General features: G+C 35.2%; 1 protein-coding gene across 1 annotated transcript in view; it reads right to left on the bottom strand.

The window, feature by feature from the left end:
• Nucleotides 1-16,651, bottom strand: part of DEUP1 (deuterosome assembly protein 1) — an 89,790-nt gene that overhangs the window by 14,824 nt on the left and 58,315 nt on the right. Inside the window, exons 8-11 of the mRNA XM_087434027.1 lie at nucleotides 16,238-16,435; nucleotides 14,327-14,413; nucleotides 5,690-5,713; nucleotides 2,102-2,298 (exon numbers count right to left, since the gene is read on the bottom strand). Of these exons, the coding sequence (XP_087290153.1) occupies nucleotides 2,102-2,298; nucleotides 5,690-5,713; nucleotides 14,327-14,413; nucleotides 16,238-16,435 (506 nt within the window). The remainder of the gene's footprint in view (nucleotides 1-2,101; nucleotides 2,299-5,689; nucleotides 5,714-14,326; nucleotides 14,414-16,237; nucleotides 16,436-16,651) is intronic.

Here is a 16,651-nt window from a genome sequence, read left to right as displayed (position 1 = left end):
TACTGTCTTGTTTTTGTTAGGCACTTTTAACACATCCTGTACTGCCCGACAAAGAGAAAAAAGGGGGCAATTCAAATAATAAAAATACTTTTTAAAAAGAGTAAAAGGCAGAGTAACTGTGTTTTAGTTTCAATAACAACACCTGGTACCTTCAGCTAAGGCTTTCAAAGTTATTCCCAACAAGCAAGAATAGGAAACAACGTTCTGCACCTAACGGGTGCTCAGTACAGACCAGTGACTGACTGAGATACACAGGAAGACCCTTGATAATATCTTTAGGGGCCTGCTTTTCTCTTACAATGAGAAAACTATGCAAATACATGGAGGTCGTGATTTGACCCATGGAGAAATGAATCCAGAAAGTAGGGCAGCACTTTCTAAAGGTTTTACTCTCTATTAGAAAATATATTCTTACAGCAAAATCAAGATTAGAGCCTTGTGGACAGATTTTCAGTTATACTAGCCAGTCAACATGGGCACATTCACAAGAGAGCTGGCCCACGGCTGTGGCCCAGTGTCCTCTTCCATCCTCCCCATACTGTTTTTGCACTGCTGCTGCCACCACCACCCCCAACTCCACCTCACCCCCCCCCCCGACAACACCCCCCCACCAGTGATTTTTTGGGTAGCAGCCAGTCTTCCTTCATTCCCTTCCTTAACTACTTGAAGAGGGATTACTAATTTAGCACTTTTGAATGGTTGCTGTTCTTGTATTGGATTAGGATAGATCCTTCTAACACACACAGGGCTGAGGTGGGGAAAGTAGGAGAGAGCTATACTACATCCATAAGAATGTTGATTTTTCAGTATGTCCCATGGATTTATGGATTTATCTACCTGCAGAACCTGGCATGCTTAGCTACAAAGATGAGCCTGGCATCACCCTTCCCCTACAGGACTATCTTTGAGGAAATGTTAGATTCAGCCACTTATTATCCACCAAAACGTACTTTTTTAGGCACTGTCAATTGTGGGGGAAGTATTATTATTATTACAAATACTAATAATTTTGTTAGTCATAATGATATCAATAATAATGGCTAACATTCATGGAACTACATGTTTTCTCCTATAATCTTCATAAAGACCCTGTAATTATTATCCCTATTTGTCAAATGGGAAATTGAGGGTTAAAAAGGTTAAGTAAATTTCCTAGGGTTATAAACATTAATTATGGCATATAAAAACAGTAGGTAAGGTTTTCAGGCTAGGTATTATGAGCTTCTGAGCAAAAGTTGTATTGAAGTTGGGTCTGGACCTATTAATTTACCATTTCTCAGCACCATGGAATATTAATAAACCTGACATCAAATAAGCTTGGGGAGCATTGAACGCCATACCCCTTCTTGGAAACTCACAGTGTACATTAGTACATTAATGGCTCTGAGAGATCCTGTAGAAAAGAAACTTGTTGGTTTTGCTGAGCATTTTCCAAGTTTGGGAAAACAGTAGAAGGCTTCCAGAGACAGTTTTGATTCCATAAATATTTATTAGAGTTGAATAAATTAGTCTAATTTTATAGTTGATATATTAACCTAAATTTTGAACTAAGACATTTTAAAGAGCACGGGGATAGTGTGGACTGCAGATACTGATTTTCCATATGCTTCTCTTCACTCGGAGAAAACCTCCCTTACACATCCATAGTTTCTTTCCCTAGGAAATGACCAATAGTTTGTTACCACTGCTGGAGTGTCAATGTAAAGTGCATATATTTTTGAAATTAAGTCATTATCAAGTTAAGTCAATATAAAGTGTAGACATTTTTGAAGTTAAGAAGTGACATCTTCCTATATTTTCTATTTTGTTTGAACAGTATATGTAACATTAAATTCTAGTTTTTCTATTCCTATGACATGAAAATAAGATTACTTATTTGTGTATTTTGCATGCCACAGCAGCTTCTAAGACGGGTCTGAATTGACTAAAACTCACTATAACACTCTACCCATTTCACTGTTGCATTTTGAAAGCTATTAACAACATAGAATTTCATATAAAACAATGTATCTACACTTACTGCATTATCACTAAACAACTAAAGAGAAAGTGTATACAATTATAATTTGAATTGTTTAAAAATAAAATGGAGTCAGCATACCTGTCTTCATTTTTCTCCATTTTTATTTGGCTCTGATAGGTGTACCGTCCCATTTCTTCACAGGCATTTTGATTAGCCCATGCTGATTTTCCATTGGCATGAAGTTTTGCAAGATCATTTCGGAGCCTTTCATTCTCATATTCCAGTTTATTAATAGATGTATGCCTTGACTTTTCCCTGTTAGTGAAGTCCATACTCTAGATAATAAAATAAACCATCATTGAAAAAATTGTTCCTTGTAAGTGAGGCATATTTTCTGTGCGTTTGGACAGGTGTGTTGGAAAGGCCCTTTCATTTGAGTCAAGTGATGTAGCTCTGTGCTTGTGTACCTCCTAATGCCCTTTCCCACACTCATCTCCTCACAACACAGATACTCAGAGATAGCTGCTGCTGAGCACATCACAATAAAAGCAACGCATACACTACTGCCTATGTTCCAATACAGAAAAGACTCACTCATGCATTAGTGTTCTCTGTATCTAGCACAAATTGGCTAGATGTAAGAGTTTCTGTGTTTACAGGGTATGCCTTCTAGTGTTGGTCAATAATGGAATCAGAATTAATTTTGGTTAATTGAAATACATTTCATTTTTAAAAGAATTTTTTTCTGATTAAAATAATACATGTCATTATAGAAAATCACATATTGATTCCCCACTGTTGAGTGATGCAACAAATTACACACTAAATCCATTTAGACTGGGGTCTGATTCTGGACCATTCTATACCAATGATCTAACAGTTGAGATTGTGCCAGTATCACACAGCTTTCAGGAATGTAGCTTCATGATAAAGTTCCTTTTTTCCTTCCTTCCCTCCCTCCCTCCCTCCTTCCTTCCCTCCCACCCGCCTTCCTGCCTTCCTTCCTTCCTTCCTTCCCTTCCTCCCTCCTTTCTCGAGGAAGATCAGCCCTGAGCTAACATCCATGCCAATCCTCCTCTTTTTGCTGAGGAAGACCGGCCCTGAGCTAACATCTATTGCCAATCCTCCTCCTTTTTTTCCCCTTTTTATCCCCAAAGCCCCAGTAGATAGTTGTATGTTGTAGTTGCACATCCTGCTAGTTGCTGTATATGGGACACCGCCTCAGCATGGCTGGACAAGCAGTGCGTCGGTGCGCGCCCGGGATCCCAACCCAGGCTGCCAGTAGCAGAGCGTGCGCACTTAACCGCTGAGCCACGGGGCCGGCCCCCATGATAAAGTTTTACTATCTGGAATGGGCCACCCAATTTTAATGTGTCTTCAGAGGAGAATAAGAAACATGTTTAAATCACAAAATGAGAGGTTTAGAGCAAGAACAAAGATTTCCGATGCTGTTTGAATTAAATGCTGTAAGAAGTTTTGTAAGGGGAGTCTAACCATTTCTCCTCACAAAATTTAAAAAAACCGGATATATTCTAACATGAAAATGCTTTAAGTGAATCTACATAGTCCTTTCTAGTCCTATGATGTGAATATCTATGAGTTGTGTAGTTGCTGATTAAACAATAGTTCTCTGCTGTCCAGAAGGGTAATATTTTAGCACAAAAATCATAACATGGATAAAATACCTGTTTTGAAGCTCCCAATTTCTATGGTTAAAAGCCTATAAGACTATAGATGAATATGGCTTAGAATTTCACTTTGAAATTCTTAAATTTAAGGCTTTGAGAGTAATTTCATATGGGCTAGCACCCCATAAAGTCATTCAAAAGTTTTTGACTAATTCACATTTTAAATTATTCATATAAATGTTGATTAGTATCAATGTTGATAAATAAATGTAGAAGTATATACATATTAGGCATTAAAAACTTTTACTTATTTGTTTCATTTTTTTGCTTCAAAGGCGAAACCTGCTAACTACATTTTCTGTTACTGCCTAATACATTATAGAAGTTTATAAATCTTTAGAAAGGTCTCACTTTTGAATGAAAGGAAATGCTCCAGGAGGGCAAACTTCCCCAAAACAGTACAGAAAGGGTTATACGCTTGTATGTCTATTGACAAGGTGCCCTTTGGAGAATGGGGACCACTGAAGGTCTTGCTGCACGTGTGAGGCCCTGGCCTTTGGTACGTCTCAACATTCGCTCATTTGAGATACACCAGTGCAGAAGAAAGGGTAATCTGTAGTCTGCTTTAAAAGAGAGAGGACTGTTTATTCTAAAACTAGAGCAGATTTACTATAAATATAAAGGAGGCAGAGTCTTATAAAATTTTGCCCTTTATAAGGAAAATGTTCATACAATCAGATCTGATTGAAATAGGTCATGGGAAAGATTCAAAATTTTACTCCTAAAAAGACATCTATTAGTCAAAATATATGACTCTTGATGGTCTGCTGCTCAGTTGTAATTTTATTCAAGCTTTTTCAATGAAATTAGATTTCAGCTGTGACTCTTTTTGGCCCAGTGTTGGTTTAAAGTAATTAAGAATGATAGTAATAATTTCTTTAAAACCCCACAATTTTCTAAATGTACCATGATTAAAAAAGTATTGTGAGAATGACCTAAAAGAATTACACAGGTAATGTATTTACATGACATATTTAAAAGCATATTCCATTTTCCTTGACAACAATGTTTTTGGGGCTCTCTCATTTCATGTTTTTCTTAAATACTTTTCTAGAAATTTCAGGAATATATCTTCCGTAGATGGTTATCATGTGAAAATTGGCATTGATTAAATTGTATCTCTGTATTTTTGATGAGTTGTTTTATAGGCTTATTAAATTTTTTTCCCCAAATTTTAGAGTTCCGTAGTTTTAATCCATTTCTTTCTTCTTGAAATAGCTAAACCTCCTGGTGCCTATTTGCTTGGACACTTGAGCATGAGGCCAGTTGAATTACTGAAGTGTCTGAATAATAGTATTTTTTTATGTGCACTTTTTCTTTTAAATTCATGCATATTCAACAATAATAGTCTAACAAAGCATTTCTACAGGACTGGCTTTAATCATGTGTTATGGTTAGTATGTTAATTTCAGTATGTAAATAGATGTTTTAGATACTTGTGAGGGTACTAACTTTTTTATGCTATTATTTTATTTAGCAGACTTTATGGATAGGGAAAAGCAAATTAGTCTTAAAAATTACCATAAATACCGAGTTCTGATTAAACCTGATTTTATGACACCTTTCTTAAATGAAAGAGCATTTAATTAACACAATTATAGGTCTAAGTAAATATGGAATCACAAAAAGCTATCATGATAAACTTAATTCTTCGTTAGCTACCCAGGAGCATAATAAAAGTAAATCCCTCACTTTTCCCCATGCAGTCAAGCTTCTGCACAAATCCAAGGAAAACATCTTTTTCAGAGATGTTCTAAGAACCTCTTGCTAGTTCTGCTACTAATCTAAGTACCTCACTGAGACCCGAGGAAAACTTACGTACAGGCAGTTAGTCCCCTCAGTACATTCTCCAGAGGAAAATGGGAGCTGCCATAGCCCCAAGCACACAACGGATAATGACTGAGTGCAGGGCTGCTATTCCTACCACGGGGTGGGTGCCTTTTTAAAACTTTCTTTCTCTAAGTGTAAATCAGCAGGGAGCTTCACAGTTAGTCAAGAAGAAGAATTCTCAAGCTCTAGTTATTTAGAAATGACCTACCTTGATATCAGTAATCTCACTCATCTAGAAAGAAAAAAAAAATTATTTTAATATTATCCAAATACCACATATTTTAGAAAACTTAAAAATAATGATGTAAATATTTTGTTTCTTGCCTGAAGTAAAATTTCAGCACTAATTATTTAACTCTCTGTTTACTTATCCATTCTGATTATTTCAGAAAGAATGAACTATCTAATTATGGGATTTTAACATATAACAGATATAAGTTTTCCTCATGAAATCTTTAAACTAATGAGTGCTAAATAAGTCACATAATAGATTGTAAACTCTTAAAGAGAAAAGAATTACATTTAACTCTTTTTTAATTAAATAGACACTTAAGATTTTTCTCTTTGGAGAGTGGCTTGACTATTTCAATTATCAAAGTCAATTCCAAATCTTCACATACAAAAAAATAGAGGGCAATTATAAAGTCAACTTCCTATATGAATTACAATCCTACATAAAATATATATGATTAAGTGCTATTTTAATAAGCATCACATTGAGGGCCATATATCAGTGGCATTCCATTTTATGATATCCAACTAACCAATCTTTTAGCAAACATATATTTTATACATATGTACTAAGTGCTACAGAGGTAATCGAGTATGAAAAAGTGACACTGTCTTCATGGAAAATACAATAAAATTGAGTAGACTAAACTAACATGTATGAAAAAATAGTGAATAATATAGATAAAGTATAATTATGTGTTAAATTACATTGCGCCAAGTAGGAACTCAAATGTTTTTTAAATCAATGAATGGCAACTACTATTAGGACAGAGATCACACAGGCAGTGAGATAAGACAAGGCTTTGGGGACCTCTTTAATGACACTAGCATGAGTTTCCATGATAACTTCTTCATGCCTCTTAGACTACAATGAGACCCATAAATCCACAAGTATTCATTGAGCCCTACTCTATACCAAACCCTATATGAAGAAAAAGTAAAAAATATAGTCCACTTCCCTCAAGAAGTCTATGACTGATGAGACAAAAACCTACACATACGAAATAATTAAAAAATAAAAAAAGACAATTCAAAACTTAGTGCTAAATTGTTATAACTAGCAGTGCCGAAGAAAGCCAAAGGAAGGAGAAATAAATGGGGCCTAGAGTAACTGGAGATGAATTCATGGAGTAGAGAACATTTATTCTAGGTCTTAAGGGAGTGCTGGATTTAGTAAAGGATATGTCTTTACTTTGGTAAAGTAAAGGAAAAGCATTCAGGTGGAGGACATATAATGGATTCATTCATTCACTCACTCATTCATTTGTTCATTCACTCATCTAACAAAATATTTTTTCACTGCTGAGGTACAATGGTAAATGAGGAAGGACCATAACTGCCCTCACTGAGGGCATTCTACTGGAAAGGGGATGGGTAGCCGACAAGAAACAGGTAATTTTAATATTGTGCTATGATAGGTGTTAAGTAAAGGATGTTATGATGGCTTCAAGGAGAGACACTTAAGAGAACAGAGAGAAATTAGGGAAGATTTTCTATAACATGGAAAATTTATGCTGAGAGACTTGAAACATTAATAGGGCATGGCCATGTGAAGTAGGGTAAGGGGATTTTTAGGTAGAAGGAAAAGCATGTGTGAAGGCCTGGAAGCAAGAAAGAGCATGAGAAATGAGACTAAGACAGGTGTGGCTATAGTAGACAGTCTGTGTAGGTCACTAAAGGGAAACGAAGTGGGTGAGCGAGATTAAGAAAGCCATGGAACATGAAGAGTTCTGACTTCCCATGGAAAACTGAGCACATGTTCTTGAATTGAAGAATAACATAAGGAAAGGTTTTGTAAGGAAAGCACATGTGGTCTGAGAACTGGGCAGCTTGGAAGCCACTGTATGATACAGAAGACATAAGTTGAGGTGGTTGGCGGATTTATCCTTTAAGAGAAAGCATACAGCAAGAGGAGCTGGGGGCCAAGGGCAAAATTTGGGTAATGAGTAGAGTCAGGAACAATAGGGTGAGGATCCATGAAGAAAACAGAAGAAACAGAACTACAGGATATTACAACAGTTAATATCATGCATTTGGAGTTATCCAAACCAACTTAAAGCTTGGGAAAGTTACTTAAAGATTTCATTTCTTTTCCTGTGAAGTGGCGATAGTAATACCTATCCCACATACTTGTAAGGATATAGACATGAATGAATGTAAAGTGTAAGTGAATGAATGTAGAGTGTAAAGCATGTAGTAAATACCTAATGAAGAGCAGCTCTTTGTTGTTTTACAGTTCTCCCGGACTCTTTCTCATCCCTGGTCTTTGTACCTTCTCTTCCCTCTCCATGACTCTTTCCCACCAATCTGTCAGGCTACCTGCTCCTCAGATGCCTTTTCTGACTCTCAAGACAGAGTTAGGTAACTCCTATCAGGCCCCCTACACTCTGCACTGTCCTATCACTCTAGCATAATTATCCACTTAATTGTCTGTATCTAGTAAGGTATGGTCTCCTTCTACTAATATTAAGCCCCAGGAGTTCAAAGATCTAGTCTGACTTACGATCCTAGCATGCTGCCAGACACATAGTAGGCATTCAATAAATATTTATAGAATGAATGAAAACATTCTGTGGTGACTGTGGCATGCAATAGATAGAGAACAGAATAGAGAGCCCAGAAATAAACCCACACATGTATAGTTAACTAATCTTCAACAAGGGCACCAAGAACACACAATGGGGAAAGGACAGTCTCTCCAATAAATGTTGTTGGGAAAACTGGATATTCACATGCAAAAGAATGAAACTGGAGCCCTATCTTACACCAGTCACAAAAATTAACTTGAAATGGCTTAAAGACTTAAATGGAAGACCTGAACCTGTAAAACTCCAAGAAAACATAGGGAAAATAACTACTTGACTTTGCTCCTGGCAATGATTTTTTGGATATAACTCCAAAAGCACAGGTAACAAAAGCAAAAATAGACGAGATTACATCAAACTAAAAAGCTTCTTGCACAGTAGAGGAAACAATCAATAGAATGAAGAGACAACCTACAGAATAGGAAAAATGATTTGCAAACCATGTATCTGATAAGAGGTTAATTTCCAAAATATATAAGGAACTCATACAACTCAATAGCAAAAAAAAAAAAAAAAAACAATTTAAAAATGGGAAAAGGATCTGAACAGACATTTTACCAAAGAAGTCAATAAATGGCCAACAGTACATGAAAAGGTGATCAACATCACTAATCATCAGGGAAATGCAAATTAAAACAACAATGAGCAATCACTTCACACCTGTTAGGATGGCTATTATCAGAAAGACAAGAGATAACAACTGGAGGTGAGGTTGTGGAGAAAGGGAAGATATTTCACAGAGATATCTGCACTCCCATGTTCATTGCAGCATTATTCACAATAGCCAAGATATGGAAACAACCTAAACATCTGTTAATGGATGAATGGATAGAGAAAATAGTAAATTATTTAGCCACAAAAAAGAAGGAAATTCTGCCATTTGGGGTTGGGAGAAATGGGCAGATGTTGAGTGAAAGAATACAAACTTTCATTCATAAGATGAATAAGTTCTGGGGATCTAATGTACAGCATGGTGACTATAGTGAATAACACTGTATTGTATATTTGGAATTTGCTAAGAGAGTAGAACTTCAGTGTTCCACCACACACACACACACACACACACAAATGATAACTATATGAAGTGACAGATGTGTTAATTAACCTGATTGTAGTAATCATTTCACAATGTATATGTACATCAAATCATCACTTTGCACAATTTAAATATATCAATTTCATTTGTCAATTAAACCTCAATAAAGCTGGGAAAAAAGAGAAAGTTTTAAGGCACCAATTTGAAACTGGCTAACTTCACTGAAACTTGAGTGCTAATTTCTTTATGGGATATGCATTCTAATATTCTCATTTTGAGGAGTGAGGGAGACTTGGAAGTTGGCATCTTGCTGCATCTCCCCTGACCCATATCTATTTCTAACCCTTTCCTCCCTCAAAGCCAAGCAGGGACACATAACCTGGGAAGGGCTTGGCTGGGTTACATTAGCCCTCATGAGTGTGCCCAGTCTCCCTGCTCTCCAAAGACACTGCCTACTCTACTCTATGATGAGGAGAGTGCATTTGGAAAGAAACATATAGGAGAACATTTCATAGCAAAATGATGGGATGCGGCAAAAGCTATATCCAGAGGAACATATACAGCTTTAAAAATCTTTACAATTAAAGAAAAAGAAATAAAATTAAGAAATTCAGTACTTATCTTAAGAAATTAGACAAAGTAACAAAATAAAACAAAACAAGCTAGGAAGAGGAAATTGATAAAAGCTAAAAATAATGAAATTAGAAAAAAATAGGTGAAATAACAATAAATTCAAAAACTAGTACTTTTAAATACAAATAAAACAAATAATTCCCTATGTGCCGTACCTAAAAAAAGAGAGAGACCTAAACTATACAAGTTTAGGAATAAGAAAGGAAATATAAACACAGAATATAGAAGACAGGAAAAGAATTGTAGGATATTACTACGTTTGGTAACAAGAAAACAAATTTGAATGAGTAAAAATTTCCTAGAAAAATACAAATGACCAAAAGCAACTTAAGAAGTGAAATTTGAATATACCAAGTACCCTAAAAGAGAATGGAAAAGTAACTGAAGATCTACTTCATTGAAACTTCAATGTCCAGATGGTTTCACAGCTAAGTTCTTTCTAACTTTTAAAGAACTGATTAATTCTAATATTATTTAAATTATTCTAGACCACTCATAAAGATAGAAAGCTCCCAATTTATGTTACAAAGCCAGCATAACTTTAAAACAAGTAGAGAAAAGAGTACTATGTACAAATCTCATTTATACACACAAATCTTAATTTCTAAATAAAATATCATGTAGAATCCAGTAATACACCAAAATTGCTAGAGTATGACTGTCATGGGTTGAACTTTGTACCCCTAAAAAGATATGTTGAAGTCCTAACCCTTAGTACCTCAGAATGTGACCTTATTAGGAAATAGGATCTTTACTGAGGTAATCACGTGAAAATGTGGTCATTAGGGTGGGCCCTAATCCAATATGATAGGTGTTCTATAAAAAGGAGAAATCTGGACACAGAGACAGACATGCACGGAGGGAAGATGATATGAAGATACAGGAAGGAGACAGCCATGTGAAGACAGAGATACAGGGAGAATGCCATGTGAAGACAGAGGATTAGAGTGATGCATCTACAAGCCAAGGATTACCAAAGATTGCTGGCAAATCACTAGAAGCTATAAAGAGGCAAGGAAAAATCATCCCCTACAGGTGTCAGAGGGAGTGTGGCCCTGTTGACACCTTGATTTTGGACTTCCAGCTTCCAGAACTGTAAAACAATAAGTTTCTATTATTTTAAGCCACCCAGTTTGTGGTGCTTTGTTAGGCAGCTCTAGCAAACGAGTACAATGACCAAGAAAGTTTATTCCAGGAAGTCAAAGGTGGATCAATATCAGGAAATCTGTCAACCATAGTCTATTACACATCAACAAATTAACAGACAAAAACCACATGATGTCATATATGCTGAAAAGACATTTAATAAAAACCAGCAGCAAATCTTAAAAACTCTAAGTATATTAGGAGTAGAAAGATAAAATGAAGACTGTGAATCAAGAACAAATATTATCCTAAATAGTAAAACTCTAAGACAATTTCATCTAAAATCAGAAATTTAACAAATTTATCAGCAATTACTATTATTACTTAATATTCTCTTGGAAGTTTTAGCCAATGCAGTATGACAAAAATAACTGATATGAACAGTAGAAAAGGAGAGATAAAACTATTAATGTTGATATGATTATCGCAGAAAAACTTAAGAATCTCTAGTAAAATGCTGACTAGAATTAAAAGATAATTTGGCTTGTTTCTATATTAGCAATAAGTTCTTAGATATGGAAAAGGAAAATATTCCATTTACAACAATGACAAGAATTATAAAACATCTGAGAATAAATTTAAAAAGAAAGGCACAGAACCTATACAAAGAAAATTGTAAGATCTTATTGAAAGCATAAAATAAGATATGAAGAGGTGGAAAGCCATGTCATATTCTTGGATGGGAAAATGTACTATCATAAAAATACCAATTCTTTCAAAGTTAATCTATAAACTTAATTCAATCCCAAATAGAATTCAACAGGAAATTATCAGAAGAAACTGGATAAACTGAGCTTAACATCCATATAAAAATTTAAATTGGGTTCCTTTTTACATCACATGCAAAATTACAATTCAAATGTATTAAAGACTTAGATGAGAAATATAAAAATCTTTGAAGAACCTCTAAGAAACTATATATACTATCTAGATGTTGGAAGAAACTTGTCATTCAAGGAAGGAAATTCAGAAGCTATAAAGAAAAGATATACATGTTTGACAAATAAAAGTTTAAAACTTTTTGTACGGCAAAAGGATATCATAAATAAAAGTATAAACAAAAAATTTAGAAAAGTGCTGTTATAAATTGACAAGAAAAAGCCCAACAGAAAAATGAGCAAAGACTAACCAATTCACAGTACATTGCCAATAAGTATACAAAAATATGCTCACTGTAGTCAGGGAAATGCAACTTAAAGTACTATTGAGAAATCACTTTACAACCAGTAGACAGACAAAAATTTAAAAGAGCAATAACACCTATTGCTGGTAAGGATGAAAGAAAAAGTACTCTCACGCAGAGATGGTAGAAATATGATTTGGCAACAAATGTTTTAAAATTAAAACATACATATCCTATGAATCAGCAATTCCATTCTTTAGGAAGCTATTCCAAGATATATGTATAAGGATGTTTTTTATAGTGCTGTTTATTTGTGCAAAAATCTAAAAACAGAATTGAATTAATTATGAATGAATTCATTCTGAAAAACAGCTGAATAAACTTTGATACATTCATATCATGGGATTTTATTAAGCGATTATACAGAATGAAATAGACCTAAACTAGTTGACTTGTAAAGATTTGCAAAGGATATTGTTAAGCGAACAAAAACAAGACACAGAGGAGTGTATAATGTAACCCAATTTAAGTTAAAACCTCTACAAAGCTATATGAGTACATATACATATATGTTTATATATATTCACACAGACACATTTATATATATCAATTCATACACATGAAAAAGTACAAAATGATACATAATGAATAATTAGCACGTGTTATCTGGTGGATGGGGTATGAGATGGGTAGAGAAATGGCAGACAAGAGAAGGAGAGAAGCAAGAAGAAAAAGAGACTGCACTAAAATCACTAGTATGGAAGTTATGATTCAATATATTAAAAATTATATATATTTTACATAAGTATATATTTATTTTTCCTACGCAATTAGGAAGAATAAAAAGATATTTCTGTACTGACTTGTAGAGATGTCCATGAGAGAAAGTCAAAAGGCAGTTTAGAATAATGTATATATTATAAATTTATTTCTGTAAAAGAACACTCATCCCTTCTATATGTGTGCACGAGCAAGGAACAGTTATCAAATGGGACACAGTAGTTGTTAGCATTGGATATCTCTGGAATCCACACTAGGATTAGGGATAGGAGTGGGGATAATTAGCTTCTTTTTTATACACCTTTATGTGTTTCACTTCTTGAAAAAACAAAAACAAAAACAAATAAATGAACAAAGCCAAATGCCTACAGGAGCCAGAGTGAAGCAGGCTGAGCGAGGGCTGTGATGATGGAGAATACACACTTTAAACATTCAGACTGAAATTTTAAAAAATAACACAAAAACAATTTTGTGAGAGAAAAAAAGACACTCATTTAACCTTTTGTGTGTCCAGTGTTGAGAAATAAAAGTCTTAGGTGTCACAGAGATTTTTATGTAATAGGCAGGGAAACTACATATACTTTACGTTTTATCCATCAATTCTCCAATCACAAGATCCATAACCAGGCCCAAAGAGGAAGGCAGAATTCTTCCAGAATGCTTCTCTTTGATGCTAGAAGATGGACTATTACGAGAACAAGTACAAAGAACCTGTTTAAGTTGTCTTGTGTAAACCTGTAGAGCCGCTGGTTAAAACAACAAGGGCAATCCTCAATCATTCATTTTTCATTCTTTTTATTCAACCAGCATTCAGTGAACACTTACTATACCCCTGACATCATGAGGTGCTAGGGATACAAACATCAAGACATGGTCCCTGTTCACCATCCAGTGGGGAAGTGACAAGCTACAAAACAAGTCAGACTAAAATACAAACCAAGTGCGGATGGAACAGTTCATTCTGCCTGGAGATTCAGGGGCAGCTTCATCAAGGGGAAGGTTGATACTTGAGTCAGGCCATGTAGGATGTAGGATTTCAGAGGCAACAGCAAGAGAAAAAGGAAGGGAGTAGTATATTTGAGGAAAAGATCAGAATTGAGTCCAACCCACGAAAAGAATAAAGGAGAAAACTAGAAATTCAAATGTTCTAGCCTGAGGGTAAACGTTAAGTTCAATCCAAGTGCAAGATAATTTCCCACTCCATTCCTGCATGCCTGACATGTAGCAGTGCTCAGTACACAACAACTGGGTAAATCCTGACACACTAAGTAATCTCCCTGTTCAATTTACGGAATGATTTCAGCATATTACCATGTACCGTCCAGGGTCTAAATCTCCCATCATTCCTTTGAGATGTGTGTTTTCAGTTCTGACAGCTTTATATCTCATATCTGAGACCTGAAAGGAGATTAGTAGGTTAAAGTGAATGTAAAATTCATAATAAAAGCCCTTAGTTCTCTTAAAATTAATTTTATTTTGTTAACGTAAATATTTTCTAAGTGTAGTGAAGGGGAACCCTTCTTAGGCAGGATCACCATAAATCAGATATTCTCATTCAGTTCTCCTATCTTTGGCAGGCCCCCACTTTACCCTCCTTTTCTGACCAGTGCTAAATTAAAAACACATATTTATAACAATGAGTCATTTACTTTTTTCTTTCCAATTCCAAAATTCCATTTATCACTTCTATTTTCTATCGTATGTAAACCATCACCAGAAAATCACAATTTTAAAAACATGTTTGAATAACACTGTCCATTAATTTCTTCACTACTTGATTAATTTTTACAATGTGCAAATATGACTTTCATATATATTTTTTTAATTTTATTTATTTATTTTTTCCCCCAAGCCCCAGTAGATAGTTGTATGTCACAGCTGCACATTCTTCTAGTTGCTGTATGTGGGACGCGGCCTCAGCATGGCAGGAGAAGCGGTGTGTCGGTGCGCGCCCGGGATCCGAACCCGGGCCGCCAGCAGCAGAGCGCGGGCACTTAACCGCCAAGCCATGGGGCCAGCCCTGACTTTCATGTTTAATTTCGTTCTTTCTGATATTTGTGCCAAATTTCCTTCTTTTTTTCATTTTCTCTCCTAATTTATTTTTTCCCCTGATTTCTTCTACTTGACAGTACTTAGACATAGTATCTGCCCTTTTATTTATCTAGGGCTCATTTTTATATAAAACACTTCCCTTAAAAAGATTTACTTTTTTAAATTACAAAATATATTCTCCTTGACAAAAACCTAAAAATATAGAAGAATATCAAGGTAAAAAAAAAATCATTCATAATCCAGCTACCCAGATCACTATTAACACCTGTAAAATATCCTTTGCTATACAGGTACAACCAATGCTATTATCCCATCTGTGCTGTTTTCCTGTGCATTATACAGATTAATCACAGTTTAAGGCTTATAACTGGGCAAAGGCAAATCTTTTATTGTTTTTATAGTACACAGGATTTAAATAGCCATGTTATTTGTGAAGTGGCCCTCAAATGCCTAGAAAATTAATGAATGGTGCTCTCAAAACCTCTAGATTTGAGGTTAAAAAAACCCTACCAATTTGATGATGAGTAAGGGATTGAGGGAATTTCAAAATAAATAGGAAGAAAGGAAGAAAGGAAGGAAGGAAGAAAGGAAGGAAGGAAGAAAGGAAGGAAGACGGCAGGGAAGACTTAGAAGTTACTTGCAGTATTTTAACAGTAGAATGTTATAATTGCTCTTTTTCCCCGTGAACCATGCTGTGCATGGAGTCAAAGTTCAGTAAATATGAACTAATTTTCATGTTTCAATGTCCATTTTTAAAAACCCTAAAATAAATATATGAAATGGAGTGGGAAGTATCCAAGAAAAGCGGGAATAGAGGTTTTTATTTTTTGAAGGATAAAAATGTTAATGGAAGGGAACTATAGAAAACAAATTCAGGAAGAAATCTTTGACTAGACTATCCGGCGGGAGGTGGTCAAAATATGTCACAAGAAAATGTTAGGATGAGATTTAATGAAATTATCTTGTGCCGTCACTTATTTCCCTGGTTCTTTTTGATGACACTTTGCATTATCTCACAAAGGTTTCCTGTGACTCCACAAAGCATTTCTGGGACGCTAGCCTCAGAAACAATACCGAGAAATGCAATGGTTTTATTAGTCGATAATGAGGCTGCTATCTGCCCTGGGCAAGAGAGTGGCCTGGACAGGTGCAGTCCTGCTGCTTGCATACCTGTTGTTTTGCTAACATTTTTTCTTTTATTTCTAACTCCATTTTTAACTGTCTTTCCAGAAGGGCAGCTTTCTTCATGATAGTTGCTATAGTGATCTCCTTCTGATGAAGCTCCTCTGTTAGGTCAGAGATTTCATTCCTCATTCTTTCCTGCTCAGAGCTTTGGTACTCTTCTTCCCGATAGAGTTGGCTTCTTATCTGCAGCAGAGACATTCCAGAAAATATTAACAAATCCCTTTATTTATAAAGCAGCTTAAAGCTTTTATTGGCCATTTTCAGTCTTCCTATTCTATCTTAAAACTTTGGCAGGCCCCACTCTACCCTGCTTTTCTGATTGATGCTAAATTAAAAACAGATACAATAATGATTCATTTACTTTTTTCCTTCCAATTTCAAAATTTCATTTCTCACTTC

This window comes from Ceratotherium simum, chromosome 7 (assembly GCF_057802395.1).
Source record: "Ceratotherium simum simum isolate JZ-2026a chromosome 7, ASM5780239v1, whole genome shotgun sequence".
In the NCBI taxonomy this organism is placed as follows: Eukaryota; Metazoa; Chordata; class Mammalia; order Perissodactyla; family Rhinocerotidae; genus Ceratotherium; species Ceratotherium simum.
The sequence above is the reverse complement of the archived record's forward strand: the minus strand, read 5'-3'. Positions and strand labels throughout refer to the sequence as shown.